Source organism: Betta splendens, chromosome 13, assembly GCF_900634795.4.
Source record: "Betta splendens chromosome 13, fBetSpl5.4, whole genome shotgun sequence".
Taxonomy (NCBI): domain Eukaryota; kingdom Metazoa; phylum Chordata; class Actinopteri; order Anabantiformes; family Osphronemidae; genus Betta; species Betta splendens.
Genome location: NC_040893.2, coordinates 19,499,951 through 19,515,788, shown reverse-complemented (window position 1 = coordinate 19,515,788; position 15,838 = coordinate 19,499,951). Strand labels below are relative to the sequence as shown.

At 49.1% G+C, this 15,838-nt stretch overlaps 2 protein-coding genes across 2 annotated transcripts; one reads left to right on the top strand and one right to left on the bottom strand.

Annotated features, from left to right (window-relative positions):
- Positions 1–4,928: 4,928 nt before the first annotated feature.
- si:dkey-182i3.11 (leucine-rich repeat-containing protein 15) lies at positions 4,929–8,855 on the top strand. Its single transcript, XM_029170458.3, has 2 exons — positions 4,929–5,341; positions 6,587–8,855. The coding sequence occupies exons 1-2, from the start codon at positions 5,126–5,128 to the stop codon at positions 8,414–8,416; spliced, it is 2,046 nt and encodes a 681-aa protein (XP_029026291.1). The 5' UTR covers positions 4,929–5,125; the 3' UTR covers positions 8,417–8,855.
- si:dkey-182i3.10 (zinc finger protein 112) lies at positions 8,855–15,636 on the bottom strand. The gene is made up of 13 exons (XM_029171784.3): positions 15,502–15,636; positions 14,693–15,020; positions 14,433–14,489; positions 12,886–14,320; positions 12,448–12,460; positions 12,178–12,390; positions 11,441–11,539; positions 11,155–11,353; positions 10,983–11,053; positions 10,664–10,774; positions 10,231–10,513; positions 9,404–10,149; positions 8,855–9,208 (listed from the first exon to the last, which is right to left on the bottom strand). The coding sequence occupies exons 1-13, from the start codon at positions 15,622–15,624 to the stop codon at positions 8,942–8,944; spliced, it is 3,945 nt and encodes a 1,314-aa protein (XP_029027617.1). The 5' UTR covers positions 15,625–15,636; the 3' UTR covers positions 8,855–8,941.
- Between the last annotated feature and the right edge of the window lie 202 nt (positions 15,637–15,838).

Here is a 15,838-nt window from a genome sequence, read left to right as displayed (position 1 = left end):
CAAGATTAGACTCACACATAATTCTGCGAGTACTGCAGTAGAAATGTGTCGTCCCACAAACCTCAGCAAACGCATCAAAAGTCTTACCTGGACTGATCGGGACCTGTTGGAACGAACCCAGGGCCTCATCTTTGCCTGCTGTCCTATTTCCTGGTTATGACTGAGACCTTCAGTGACCTGATGCCCCACAGAATTAGGGGCTGAGACTAGAGCAAGCAGCACACAAGCAGATTCACATCGTCACAGGACGAAGCGGAGACGGAGACGGAGACCAAAACGCTGCTGCTGCTGCTGCTGCTGCTGCTGCTGCTGCTGCTGCTGCTGCTGCTGCTGCTGATGCTGATGCTGATTCTGGGAGGATCGATGGTGGGAAAAACAGCAGCAGTCCATTTTTCCATGGACGGGAGAGTGTGTCCTCAACACAGTTACACCAGCATTGGCTCCTCTGTCTGGTCAGCTGTGTATAAACCAATTAAAAGGAAAGAGGCTGGGTGTGGGATGGTCGATACAGCTAATGTGCTATGGAAAGAGGATGGAGGGATGTTTTCTACATTTGGATGTGAGCTACATGTGCAGCAGCAGCTAATGATTTGTGCTGCGCTGTGCGCGTCGGCAGGGATCGATCCAGCCGGTGGCTCACGCTGACCCGAGGACATTCACTAATGCATATCTGTACATGTGACCTTCACTGACATGATGCAGTCTGCAACTCTTGAGCTAAATGATCTCAGCTACACGTCAAATCCCAACCTGACACTAAAGCTAAAAACAGACGGCACAGTAACAGCATCGAAACAATGCTAGAAGCTCAAAAGGCATCAGCACACATATAAAACAGTAACTGGTACTGTAACATGTACAGAGACAAGTGGAACAACACCCACCTCTCCCACAGCAGGGTCATAAAGGGGGGGATTTGTTAGCAAAGAAGAAGAAATCACGAGGAAGGGCTCCTTATTATTAGATATGATCTACACTAGTGTTACAAACAGATTTTGCATAATTATAACAAACCTGGTTTCATTTTCATTGAAAATGCGAGGTGTAGTTTGACCTTTGAACCAGTGGCTCTGTCTCTATGAGGCTGTCAGACACGTGAAGCCCTCAGGTTCTCCCACAGATTCATCCCCGCTCCTCCTTTAAGGAGGTCATCAGAGCTGTGGGACCTGTGTTCATTCTGTTATTAACAGCAGCCTCTGGTGTCTCTCCAGAGAACTGTGAACATATGGTGCACCCTGTTAAAAAGCCAGGCCTGGATCCCACCGCACTGTCAGGTTTTAGGCCCAATTCCAAACTTCTATTTCTCACGAATTCTGGAAAAAAATTGTATATGTATTGAAGGATGTTCTAGAGCAGAGGTGTGAAACGCAAACCAGTCCCTCGCTGGTTTTCCAACTCTCCCTCCCCCAGAAGCTGCTGGTCACCTTGATCAGGTGTGTTGATTCAATCAGCAGCTGGATGAGCCCACTGACACCGGCTGAAGGTGATCAGCAGGTTCTGGAGGAGGGAGAGTTAAAAACCCAGCAGGGACACGCCTGTTCTGGAGGAAACCAGACTGGAGGCCTCCAGTCTGGGTTTAGATGGGGAGCATAGGACGTTTGCTGTTGCAGGCCCTAAGTTGTGGAACGCTCTGCTTCTGCATGTTAAACAGGCCTCCTCACTGGAGGACTCACTTTTTCTCCCTGTTTTCACCCAGCATGAGAATTTAATTATTTAATTTTTCCCATTTTGTGGGAAAACATTTTGTGTTTTATGCCTTTCATTTAGTTTATATTTTAAAGTTGATTTATGTGTAGTATATTAATGATAACTCCATCCATCCATTTTCTTAACCGCTTACTCCCTAGTGCGGGGTCACGGGGTGCTGGAGCCTATCCCAGCTGGCTACAGGCGAGAGGCAGGGTACACCCTGGACAGGTCGCCAGTCCATCGCAACATTTCACAACCATTCACTCACACACTCACACCTACGGGCAATGGAGAGAAGCCAATCAACCTAATGCACGTCTTTGGACTGTGGGAGGAAGCCGGAGAACCCGGAGAGAACCCACGCAAGCACGGGGAGAACGTGCAAACTTCACACAGAAAGGCGCCAGGGTCGCCTCCGGGAATCGAACCCAGAACCTTCTTGCTGTGAGGCGACAGTGCTACCCACCGCACCGCTGTGCCGCCCATTAATGATAACTTTTATTGTAATTTGTATTTTATCATTAAAATCATTAAAGGGCTTTATAAAACAAGTTGACTGAACTCATTCTCTTGTGTGCTGGGATCCACATACATTATATTACATTTTATCTGACCTAGTCCAAGATGAAAACGGTTTTAGTGGTATTGGAGCTGAGCTTGAATCTGAGCACAGAAGTTTGTGTGATTTCATTAAATCTGCCAACTGTAATGTTGCTCGACTGTATTCACTGCAAGATGCTGTGATTTCAATTTCTGTATTTCATTGGTCAATTCATAAAATGGTGCGTACGAAGGTTTAATCCTGACCAGTAGGGGGCGGCAGAGGAACACTTGTTGCTGAGGCGTCACCGTTGTACAGAGAGCGACCTGTCTCATCATTCCTCCTGTTAAATATCTCCGTATCCTGTGTTTATAACCTGTAAACTTCAAACAACTAAACTTCTGCTGTGCAGATGTTTTGAGGGACATAGTGGAGAGGATGTGAGCCGGAGTCTATTTCTCCTGACAGAGACGTCCAGAGGTCCCAGACTTCTGTGGACCTGCTTTAGCCAAGAGGATGCTGTCCGGCTGCTCTGTTGGCTGAAATGAGCATCATTTCATTTGTAAATGCGGTCATTACCTGAGGAATCAGCAGCGGCTCATTGGCTCAGTAGTGGGTCAAGCTGTCTGGCCCAGAGGTCACCAACACCTCCTGTAGGAAGTGTACATTTATGTTATAGGCACATTGCATGTACCTCACATGGACCCCTGGCATCTGCAAACTCCAGGTTCTCCCTGTAATGTGTGAGCACCAGCACCACAGCCTGCCACTGCGCCTCACAGCTCCTCTGTAGCTCCTCTGTGGCTCCTCTATAGCTCCTCTGTAGTTCCTCTGTAGCTCCTCTGTAGCTCCTCTGTAGTTCCTCTGTAGCTCCTCTATAGCTCCTCTGTAGCTCCTCTATAGCTCCTCTGTAGCTCCTCTGTGGCTCTTCTGTAGCTCCTCTAGCTCCTCTATAGCTCCTCTGTAGCTCCTCTGTAGCTCCTCTGTAGTTCCTCTGTAGCTCCTCTATAGCTCCTCTGTAGCTCCTCTATAGCTCCTCTGTAGCTCCTCTGTGGCTCTTCTGTAGCTCCTCTAGCTCCTCTATAGCTCCTCTGTAGCTCCTCTGTAGCTCCTTCGTGGCTGCTCTGTAGCTCCTCTGTGGCTCTTCTGTAGCTCCTCTGTGGCTCTTCTGTAGCTCCTCTAGCTCCTCTATAGCTCCTCTGTAGCTCCTCTGTAGCTCCTCTGTAGCTCCTCTGTAGTTCCTCTGTAGCTCCTCTGTAGCTCCTCTAGCTCCTCTATAGCTCCTCTGTAGCTCCTCTGTAGCTCCTTCGTGGCTGCTCTGTAGCTCCTCTAGCTCCTATATAGCTCCTCTCTAGCTCCTATATAGCTCCTCTGTAGCTCCTCTGTGGCTCCTCCGTGGCTCCTCTGTAGCTCCTCTGTGGCTCCTCTGTGGCTCCTCCGTGGCTCCTCTGTAGCTCCTCTGTAGCTCCTCTATAGCTCCTCTGTAGCTCCTCTATAGCTCCTTCGTGGCTGCTCTGTAGCTCCTCTGTAGCTCCTCTATAGCTCCTCTGTAGCTCCTCTGTAGCTCCTCTGTAGCTCCTCTGTAGCTCCTTCGTGGCTGCTCTATAGCTCCTCTGTAGCTCCTCTGTAGCTCCTCTATAGCTCCTCTGTAGCTCCTCTGTAGCTCCTCTGTAGCTCCTTCGTGGCTGCTCTGTAGCTACTCTGTGGCTCCTCCATGGCTCCTCTGTAGCTCCTCTATAGCTCCTCTATACTGTAGCTCCTCTGTAGCTCCTCTGTGGCTCCTCCGTGGCTCCTCTGTAGCTCCAGTGGTCCACTGTCTTGTGCTGTGTGATGAAATGAACTGGTGGCCGTACGACTGGAAACCCTGTGAAGTATCCTGTGTAACATGTTTGAACATGTAATAAAAATCCTTAACCTCATACTACGTGTGCATGTTGTTATTATTATCAGAGGTAACAGAAAGGTGAGGTCATTCATGCTTCACAGCCACCACTACTTCAGTGTCCACATTCTCACAGATACACAGAGGGGAGGTTGAAATGTACTCACTCACCTTTTATCATTATTTGCAAATATGTGTAAACATGTTTTATTTGTACTATTTTTATCAATAAATCTCAGCAGCAAAGAAAAAACCTGTGTGTGTTGATCTCTCCCTCAGAGAAACAAAGTGAAGCACAGGTTTCATTAAAGTGGCATCACCTGTTTGAAGCTTTAAGGACTAAACCTGCAGCTTTTTGCCTTCACGGCTTCAAACCTTTGAACCCAGCCGTCATCCAGTGTCTGGATCCGCCGCGATGTTGGTCTCTGCTGCCACCTAGCGTTGAGAACGTAGCACTGCAGGACTCACTTTCAACGGTACCGTTGTGTTTTGGTCCAATTGAAGAAATAATCATCTTTAAGTGTGCGTGTTGTTAAACCAATGTGATATTCTACTGTTTAAGTCTCTAGTAAAGTAATAAGAGACCAAACAAGACAAAATGACACACACACAAGAGAAGAAGGGAAAAAGAAACCTGAGTGATACCTGAGTCTGTGCCATTGAGTCAAAGCACAGGCGTTTGCTGTAACCATGATTTGGAACAACATGCCACCGATGCGGTTTGTCAGCAGGCAGCGGGGGACTTCCTGTCTGCTTTGAGGTGTGACTGATGCCCTGCTTCACTGAGCAGCAGTGAAGCTCTTTAACCACATCGGCTCTGACCAAGCAGCAGCCATCCTGTCTCTGAAGTCTTTCTACGTCAAAGATCAGCCTCCAGTCAAGAACAAAGACAGGCTGCAGCACAACCGACCTGCAAGAACACAAAGCCTCCAGCGTCGCCTTCTGCAGAGACGTCCAGTATGTTCTGATTCAAGGGTTGGTTTTGAAGCAGGGACTGCTTCCTCTCAGGCACCATGCTGGCAGCCTTCACTCTGGCCTCTGTGGGGCTCCTGGTGTGGGCGTCAGACTCATGTCCCCCGACCTGCCAGTGTTTTTACAATCTAACCTCCGTCGGATGCCAGAACCAAGGATTTCATCTGATGCCCAAGTTGCCAGAGGCCACAGAAAAGCTCTACATGTCGTACAACGAGATACAGGAACTTCCCAGTCGTGGGCTGGAGCAGCTGGAGGTAAAGTAATGCAGCACTAAAGTCTATTAGTATTAATCCTGCAGCAAGAAAGCGCTTAGTTGCATGTTAATGTCTCAAAGCGTTGATGTAGCAGAGATCCTCAGAGCTCAAACTGGAGGACAGCGTGCGCTGACATTCAGTGAGGAAAAGTATTTGAACACCCTGCCATGTTACAAGTGCTCCCACTTCCAGATCATGGAGGGGTCCACTGTGCGAGACAATCTCACAAGAAAAATCCAGAAATCACAATGTATGATGTTTTAACTATTTATTTGTATGATGCAGCTGCAAATAAGTATTTGAACACCTGTCTATGAGCTAGAATTCTGACCCTCAAAGACCTGTTAGATCCAAGATCTCACCTCGTGGGTTCTCAATGGTCCTAAGAAAAATGAGGAATCGGCCCAGAACTACACGGGAGGAGCTGGTCAATGACTTGAGAAGAGCTGGGACCACCGTTTCCAAGGTTACTGTTGGTAACACACTAAGACGTCATGGCCTGAAAGCATGCGTGGCAGCAAGGTTCCCCTGCTTAAACCAGCGCATGTCAAGGCCCACCATCCCTACAGTGAAGCATGGGGTGGGAGCGTCATGCGTTGGGGCTGTTGCTCTGCACATGGGACAGGGCGACTGCACTGTATCAAGGAGAGCATCATGTACTGCGAGATTTTAGGGAACAGCCTCCTTTCCTCAGTCACAGCATTGACGATGGGTCGAGGTGGTGCTTCCAACATGACAATGACCCGAAGGCGCAGCCTGCAAAACGAAGGCGTGGCTTTGTAGGAAGCAGATCAAGGTTCTGGCGTGGCCCAGCAAGTCCCCAGACCTAAACCCAATTAGAAAAGCGCTGGAGGGAGCTCCAACTCTGAGGTAGGATCTGTGTGGAGGAGTGGGTCAGAATCCCTCCTGCAGCGTGTGCAACCTGGTGAAAAGCTCCAGGAAACGTCTGACCTCTGTAACTGCAAACAAAGGCTCCTGTACCAAATATTGACACTGCTTTTCTTCAAATACTTATTTGCATCTGTATCATACAAATAAACGGTCAATCATGTATTGTGATTTCTGGATTTTTCGTTTCAGATTATGTCTCTCACAGTGGACATGCACCTACTGATTTCTAAGTGGGAGCTCTTGTAAAATAGCAGGGTGTTCAAATACCTATTTTCCTCACTGTATAAACTACAGACTGTGTGTATGTTATAAAAGCAAGTGCATGGATTCCATTTCCTCCTCCTCCTCCTCCAGGTCCTGGACCTGACTAAGAATCAGCTGCATGTCTTCTCATCCACCGCCCCAGTCTGGCCCAGTATGCCAAAGCTGGTCAAGCTGCTGCTGCGGGACAACGGCCTGAAGTCTCTGCAGTCCGGCCAGTTCCTGCACTGTCCTGCTCTCACCCTGCTGGATCTGAGCGAGAACCAGATTGAATTTGTGCCGGTCGGATTCGTCGAGGGTTTATCTCGATTAAAGAGTCTGTTTCTGAACTTCAACCACATTCAGGTGCTACAGGCTGGAGGACTGGAAGGAGCCCCGGCCCTCGCTGAACTCCTCCTCTCGCACAACGGCCTGACGCACATAGAAGAAGGTGCTCTGGAGAACTCCACCATGCTGGAGACTCTGATTCTGTCACAGGGCAGAGTGACGAGTCTGGACGAGGTCAGTCTGAAAGGAGCGACGCGTCTGCAACGCCTCGATCTGAGCGGAAACCAGCTGCTGAGCGTTCCAGCTGAAGCTCTGTGGAACGCCACCGGGCTCAGGATCCTGCTTTTGAAGGAGAACAAGCTGAGCGTGCTTCCAGCGCGTTGCTTCTCTCCGCTGACCCTGCTCACGCATCTGGACCTGAGCAACAACAGGCTGACCTCCCTGCCCGGGCGCCTGCTGAGGGGTTTGACCCGGCTCAGCGAGCTGGACCTCAGCGACAACCTCATGGAGTCACTCCCCTCCGCCCTCTTCACGGACCTGACCAATCTGAAGCTGCTGGATCTGTTGAGGAACCGGCTGAGCCGCCTTCCCTGGGACGTGTTTGCAGGTCTGACCAACCTGCAGGAGCTGCAGCTGGACAGCAACCGCATTTCTGTTATATCAGCTGGGGTATTTGATCCACTGTCCAAACTCCATGAGCTGCAGCTGTCACACAACCGCATCCTGGAGCTGCATCCTGGTCTGTTCACCAAGCTGACGTCACTGCAGAACCTCTTCTTGAACGACAACCTTTTGCAACACCTCCCCAGAGGCCTTTTACACAATATGAGCAGCCTGAGGGAGCTCGACCTGAGCGACAACCAGCTGGAGTCTGTGCATCACTCAGGCTTCCACGGTCTGCAGGGATTGCATTCGCTAAAGCTCTCTAATAATCGCATCTCCTCTCTGCATTCAGACCAGTTCAGAGACCTTGTGGATTTAAAGGAGCTAACGCTGGATGGAAACCGCATGGAGCAACTTCCCACAGGTCTGTTCATGAAACTCACAAATCTCAGAACCCTGGATCTGAGCAGCAATCGTCTGTCAGCGTTATCTCCTGAAGACTTCGTCACCTTGACCCGACTCAAGAAGCTCAGACTGAGCTCAAACCAGCTTCATCACGTCCCGTCAAACGCGTTCCATGGCCTCCACGGCCTCCGCAGCCTCCACCTGAACAACAACAGCCTGGAATGTTTACACCCTCAGCTCTTTGCACAACTTTCAAACCTGAAAGAAGTCAATCTGGATATGAACAAGCTGAATCACCTGCAGCCTGACGTGTTCAGAGGCCTCACAAAGCTCCAGAAGCTGAGCCTGAAATCCAACCAGCTCCGAGCGCTGGAGGGCGGTTTGTTGGATGTCTTCATGAATCTGCCAACGGTGCATCTGTCGGGTAATGAGTGGGACTGCACTGACGCAGGCTTCAGACAGTGGGTGACCAAGCACAGGGACGGGACAGACCAGCCCGCCTGCTCCCACTCGGCCCCGGCCTCTCGGCCAGCGACGCCTCCACCGCTACAGCAACACTGCAACGCAAGTGCTGCGGGTTCGCTGTCATTTCCTCTGGAGCTGCTGACTCCGCTCTCAGTGCTTCTCGTAGCGCTGAACACACTGTGACATCCTCTGTAGTGGCTTTTCTCGTGCAATTGTGTCAGTTTCAGATAATAAGAACAGCATTTCCTCTAACGTGATGCATTAAGGTGTCGCCACAGTAAAACCAACATGATTTTGTAAGTTCAATTCACAATCTTCTAAACAGGAACATGAAATGACACAACATGTCTGGTCCCATATTTCACCTAATGTCATGAGTAAAATATTAACCTACAAAAATGTTTACCAGTTTATCAGAGCTGAGAAATGAACACACTCCACAGAGGATAGAGGTTCGTCCTACAAAAGAACTAAATGCTTCGTGATCTGAAGCCGATATGAACCATTTGATGTTGGATGAAGCTTCAGAAAATAAAAGTGTGACAGCTGCCAGTAACACGGTGCTACATTTTGTCATTGCTGGTGGCACAGAGTCGTACCTTGAAATAAAAACACAACACATTGTTTGCTTATGTGTCCAGTCTTTCACTAGTTTACTGCTCAACAGATTCTAGGAGGTGAAGCCCAAGCTCTGCCGCCAGGGCAGCTTCAGACGTAGAAACACTTGTGGTCCTTCAGGTTCCTCAGGTAGGAAAAGCTCTTCCCACACTTGTCACACATGAACTGCTTCTCGCCGGTGTGGATCTGCTGGTGGGCTTTCAGGCTGTTGCCCTGGTTAAAGCTGCGTCCACACACGTCGCAGCTGAACGGCTTCTCTCCGGTGTGGATGCGCTGGTGTCGGTTCAGGTTGCCCGTGTTGCTGAAACATTTCCCACATGTGTCGCAGCTGAAAGGTTTCTCTCCTGTGTGGACCACCTTTGGAGGAGAAGAGCAAACTCCACATTAAAAATGGCACTACATTGACTCTTCGGTGCTCAGATTGAGACATAACGTGCAGAGCTCATCCCTTTAACTAGAAAAAAAAGATTAAATGTAAAAGAGAGACATTCTGAGCCATGAGCCAGAGCTGTCTGATGAATGCAGACCCTGCTACCGTTCCACTCCGCATACCTGATGCGACTTGAGGCTGCTGTGCTGCGTGAACATGCGGCCGCAGGTGTCGCAGGCGAACGGCCTCTCCCCACTGTGCGTCTTCAGGTGGATCTTCAGGTAGCTGGACGACTTGAAGCTCTTCCCGCAGAGGGCGCAGCCGTGCGGCCTCTCCACCGTGTGGTGCTGCTGGTGCGAGCGCAGGTCGGTGATGGAGCTGAGGCGCCTGTCGCAGAGCACGCACGTGCAGGGAATGGTGGCGGCGTGCGTCTGCAGGTGTTTGCGCAGCGAGTCCACGCAGGCGAGCGCCGCGCCGCACGCCACGCAGGCCAGCGAGTTCTCGCCGGAGTGGGAGGTTTTCTGGTGCATCTTCAAGGCGCTCTTCTGGATGAAACACTTGCCGCAGGTCTCGCAGCTGAAGGGACGCTCGCCGGTGTGAATCCGCTGGTGGCCTTTCAGCGTGTCCGCCTGGTTGAAGCTCTTCCCGCACGTCTCGCAGCGGAACGGCTTTTCCCCCGTGTGGATGCGCAGGTGCCGCTGCAGGTTGCCTTGTATGGTGAAGCTCTTGCTGCAGTACTGGCAGTTGTAGGCCCGCTCCCCAGTGTGGACCATCTGGTGCATTTTCAGGCCGTGGGCTCGGTAGAAGCTCTTCCCGCACTGATCGCAGCAGAACGGCCGCACATCAGCGTGGAGGCGCTGGTGGTTCCTCAGGAGCTGCTTCAGGGTGAAACCCTTCCCACACACATCGCAGGTGTGTGGCCTCTCACCTGTACATGACAACAGTGTCTGACGCTGGAACACACCCTCAGGCTGACTTTGCAGTGAGATTTTGTGAGCCCACTACTCACCAGTGTGCAGCAGCATGTGTGCGTTGAGGCTGCGCTGGAACGAGAAGCCTCGGCCACACTGAGGACAGTGAAAGGGTTTCTCCGTGTTTGCCCCGTGGACGGCCTGGTGGGCTTTGAGCTGCAGCAGCTTGGAGAAGGTTTTCCTGCAGTGTTTGCAGCTCAGAGGCTGCTGGTTCTGACCCTGACTCTCCTTCGCTCGACCTCGATAAGACCTGGGCTTCACAAGACGCTTAGGTTTGGTTGTGTATCCTGGGGAAGGTTCTTCTGGATCTTCAGGCTCCAACTAGAAAAACATTTAGAAACTGTTGATTTATTTGTTTTCTTTTCCTTATTGTGTCCATAACAGACTGAAGGTTAATTCAAAAGTACAAATGAACAGTTTTATTGTTTTCACATAGCAAACACTGACTCATACAGATGGACTCTAACAAACCTGGTAGTCTGGGTCTTCATCGCTGTCCTGGTCCAGTTCCTCTCTGTTCTGACCAGAATCAGTCAGTGCCTCCAGTCCTTCCTCCTTTATTATAACCGGTTGCCCACTGTCCTGAGCAATAGGAAGAACAGTGAGGTGATGACAGACTGTAGAGCAAAGAGTGGCTCAAATGTGAACTGTGTTCACATATTTACTGAAGAATGTTTTTTGTAATTTTCGCTCTGATCCACGATTCAAAGGTATTTACACAGTTTGAGCAGGATCAAGGAGCATTTTTTAAAACTAAACCACCTTAAAAACAACCACAGCAGCAAAGCACCTCATAGGTTCTGCCTTTCCACAGGTGAATAATAGGTGATCTCTTCACTCCTGCATCACCACTCGACACAACTGTAGAAATAAAACGTGTTTATGTTTCTACAACACAACATGTGCTACAGTTTTACAATAAAACAAAGCACGTGGAAAAAGAGCGAGGATGGAGCGGTCACCTCTGCGATTCTTTCTGCCCAGGCGCTGGTTGATCTGGACGCTCTCTCCATCTGCTCCTTCCTTCCGTCTGCTGCCTCCCTCCATCAGCTCCTCTGCCTCCTGCTGGCCTCTGCTGCCTTCCAGCACCAGCTTCAGCTCAGACTCCACTACCTCTAGTCTACGCCTCAGCTCCTCCATCTCCATCACACCCTGCGACACCTGCAGAAAAAGCAACAAACTGAGACCAATGATGACTGTTTACTACGCCTGAACCCACTTGAACCGGTTTTCAGCTGAGTGACTTACTTCAAGTTGAAGCAGAGAAGAACATTCTTGGAAGAGATGACAGATCTTCTCTACTGCCTCTCGAGCCAAAGAGGTCATGAAGACGCTCAGCTGGATCACCTGAGCGAACCAGACACAGAGTTACACATTACAGGACATAAGTTAAAAAAATCTGGGAATTTTCAAAGATTTGGGAAATACATTTTCGTGTAAATTGTTTCTAAAGTAAATATGAACGGGTATTTCGAAATCATTGAAAGGAGAGCAGCGTTATATTTCTAGGTTTGTGCTACTTCTCATTGTTTATACACAATCATAAATTGGTGTTTATTTAGTATAACAATAGCAAACTGTTTATTCAGAATAACCGCGTACACTTAAGAATAAAGCATCCGAGTACATGAACCATCAAACTCTACCAGTGAAACCTGTAGCGGCAACGTTTCTAGACGTAGACCAGCTAGAAAAGCCTCGACCCGATGCGCGCTTCAAGATGGCGTCAGAGAATGGGTTCTTCTCTATTCCCGTGCAAAATTCACAAGTTCTCTTAGCTTAACATAAATATAAACGGGTAACAGCCGTACAGTCCGCGCTGAATGGGCTTTAGAGAGCCGCGATAGAAGCTAGCAGCCGTCATTAGCTAGCTAGCTGCTCTATTTCTACGATCAGCTGGTTGTCTTGACAGAGGAAGGAGCGTCGCGTACACGGGAATGTCACCAACACAACAGTAACAACCGAGCAGGTTAAACACACTTCACCTTCTCCGAGGATCCGTGTGTGTTTTCAGTCCCACACGGCGGCGATTGTGTCGAAGCGGAGCCGCCGACAACTTTGTGCATCTGTGCAACAGTCGCGTTGACCATTATCTCCAAAATGGCGCCCACCTGCGCCTCTAGGTCTGACATGCTGAGAGGCTGTTGTCGAAGCTGTAACTTCGCTTTTTTATAATATTTAAAAAACAGATTTTGTTCCTACAGTGGTCAAACAAACTCATGCCACTCACACCCGACACGATTCTCACCTTCTACTTCCGGGGTCAGGCTTTTCAACATAAGGTCATATTCAGACTGAGGGGGTTTTTCTTCATGTACGGACACGTAATTATATAAAAAAATATATTGACAAAAATGTTGCATTTTCTCGCTTTTAAGTGGCAAAACGAGACAACTGTAATATTTAACAAAAACAAGTTACGCCGCAGGTCGTCTTTATACGGTTTTATTGTGAAAGTATCTAAAAGGCGGAAATGGCAGTATGTTATTGCAATCGCATTGATGTTCTGTGACGTCAAAATAGGACTGGCAATACAGTTTATATTTGTATTAATTAACATTACGATGTTGTAACAGAAACAAAACTCAAGACGCATTTATTTTACATTTATTTATTTCAGAGCTCTATCCAGGTGTGTGATTATTTTTTGTTTAAGTTTACTGTGAATGCATCATTTCAAAGCATGCTTGTGCTACGTCTGGGCAGTAGTGATTGTGTTTTCCAATGGTTTCTCAATACAGTTATGTTTCTTGAGCAGTCTCGAGTCTGAGAAGCCAAGACCGCAGCTGCTGCAGGGGTACGGTCTCTCTCCTGTGTGGACCTGCATGTGAAACTTGACGTGGCCGAGCTGCCTAAACCTCGATCCGCAGACCTCACACTCATAGGGCTTCTCGCCCGTGTGGATCCGTAAGTGTCTAAGGTAGTTGGTGTAGATCCTAAAGGCCTTTCCACACTGCTCGCATTTATGCGGTTTTTCCCCAGAGTGCTGCAGCTTGTGGGACTTGAGAGCCTGGAGGATGATAAAGCTCTTCCCACATACGTCACAAGCGAACGGTCGTTCCCCTGAGTGGCCTCGCAGGTGGTAGTCATACGTAGCTTTGTAGAAGAAAGACTTCCCACACACGCTGCAGCTGTAGGGCATCTGGCCTGTGTGGATCAGCTCGTGTCTCTTCAACGAACTCTCTGCGTCGAAGCCCTTTCTGCAGGTCTTGCAGCTGAATGGAGTCACGTCGACCGTTGTCCTGTCCCGTCGGTAGATGACTCTGCGCCCACCTCGCTCCAGACTTCGCCTCCGGACGACCTGTCCGTGTGTTTCGTCGTGAGTGACTTTCTGGTGTTTCTGGAGCTGGCAGTTGTACAAAAACGTCTTTCCACACAAATCGCACATGAAGGACTTGGATGCACCGTGAAGAAGCATGTGGGCTTTGAGCTTGTTGTCCTGAGCGAAACTTATGCCGCAGACTTGACACTTAAAGGGTTTCTCCCCTGTGTGAATGCGAACGTGTCTCTTCAGGTTGTGCTGCAGCGTGAAACCCGCCCCACACGTCTCGCACGTAAACATTTTTCCCCTGTGGACCGACTGGTGCGTCCTCAGCGATCTCCTTTTTATGAAAGCCTTTCCACACACGGTGCATTTGTAGGGGTGCTCCCCCGTGTGCACGCTCCTGTGGCACTGCAGCGTGAAGGCGTACCTGAAGCCCTCCCCGCACTCAGAGCACCTGTGCGGCTTTTGGGCGGTGTGTACGAGCTGATGGGCCTGGAGGTTGTGTTTGGTCTTGAAGCCCTTTCCGCAGGTGGAGCAGGTGAACGGCCTCCTGTCCGTGTGCACCAGCTGATGAGTCTTCAGGTGCATTTTTGTTCTGAACGCCTTGTCGCACAGCTGGCACTTGAAGGTGGCGAACTTCTTCTCCTCGTGCCGCAGTAGGTGGTACTCGAATGTGGCCGTGTTCCTGAATTTCCTCGGGCATTGGTCGCAGGCGAAGGGCCTCTGGTCTCTGTGCGTGTTCTTGTGCTTCATCAGGTGATACTGACGGTTGAAACACTTGTTGCAGACGTCACAGACAAACTTTCCTTTCTCCTTGACTTTTGCTTCCTGCGCGTTTGCTGGGATGACGTCTTGTGCAGCACCTGAACACGAGTAAAAGATGATGTTAGGAAAGAGTAACAATCGCCCCATGTCTCCCAGGAGAAGTATTTGGTATCAGATATTTGGTCCATGTTTACATATTCATAATGTCACCTGGTTTTGTGGCTTTTGACAACTCTGGATTTTCATCCTTAGTTCCTTCTCCACCATCTGAACAGGAAAATAAAAACAAAGAATTAACAACAGTTTAGAACAATGGTCAAATATATAAAACCTATTAATCCACACCTCAGTGTCAGTGCAATGTACTGAGTTGACGTCTTGTATTCCATATAAAAACCCAATATTAAAACAAGACTTCAAACACCCAGTTACTATTGCTTTTGCTGCTGTGCCTGTGAATGACAGCTCACCTGCCTCGTGTCCCGCCCTGTCCCCCGCTGGACGCTGTGCTTCTGTAACACAAGCTGTCTTTCTGTTTAACTTCCCAAACGGCTTCAGGGTGTAAATCAAGCCGCTCTGCTCGAACAGGACGGGGCATCCGCTCAGGACGCTTTCTCTCCACATTCTGGCCTTTTCGAAGCCTTCAGCCACAGCCTTCAGCTCGCTCTCCAGCTGTCGCACCTTGTCCTTCAGGGTCTGGTTTTCATTGTGCAGCATCGATGACAGCTGGGAGAAAACAGCACTGATCTTCCTCGTTGCTTCCCGTGACAACATTTCTACAACGCTGTCCAAATCTGTCTGCAAGGATAGAAAAAGATATTTTGTTCGTGTTCTCCAGCAAATATGCAAGTTTGGATGTAACCGTAATTTATTCCTATTTTATGCACGTTTATCACATTTGCTTGCGTTTTTCGTGTGCTGAGCGTGTTTTCTCATCAGTTTCACTGTGAATATGACCTCATATGCTTTTACCTTCCAGTCAATTTCCGGATAGAAACAGCAGGTTCAGTGCTGTTTTACAGTTGGTTACTGAACAAGTAATTTAAAGTACTGATGTAAGTTATACTCGTGTTTGTACTGTGTACGACAATAACGAATGTATTTGCGTCTAAAAGATTGTTTATCCAGACGTAAACAATCACAAACGGACATCAGCTACAGCTGCCAGATCGTGCCACCATCTTTGATGACGTCACATGACGGGTCCAATCTCTACCACTACAGCGTCTCTGGCCGCAGTCAGCGCCACTTGCTATTAAACAGTGACGAACAAACTCACGGGACGCATCCGGTTCGGCTCCAGCGCGGCTCCTTCTCCTGAACATCCGATACAAACCGCAGTGTTTACGGCTGCGTCCAATATGACCTTAGTTTCTAAGTAAAACACAGATCGGTCGGACATCTTACCCGACGACCTCTCACTACGTCTAAACAGCAGCACGCAGCGCCATTGCTCCGGAAACAGAAGTAGTAACGACACGATATTCCAAAATAAAAGCCAAACACGTCCAAAGGTTCTTTAATTGCTATTGGTTTCAGAGCTAAACACGCTGCACAGTTTAACAGGCTTCACCACATAAATCAATTTAAAGTAGTTTAAGAAACAATAAAAGAAT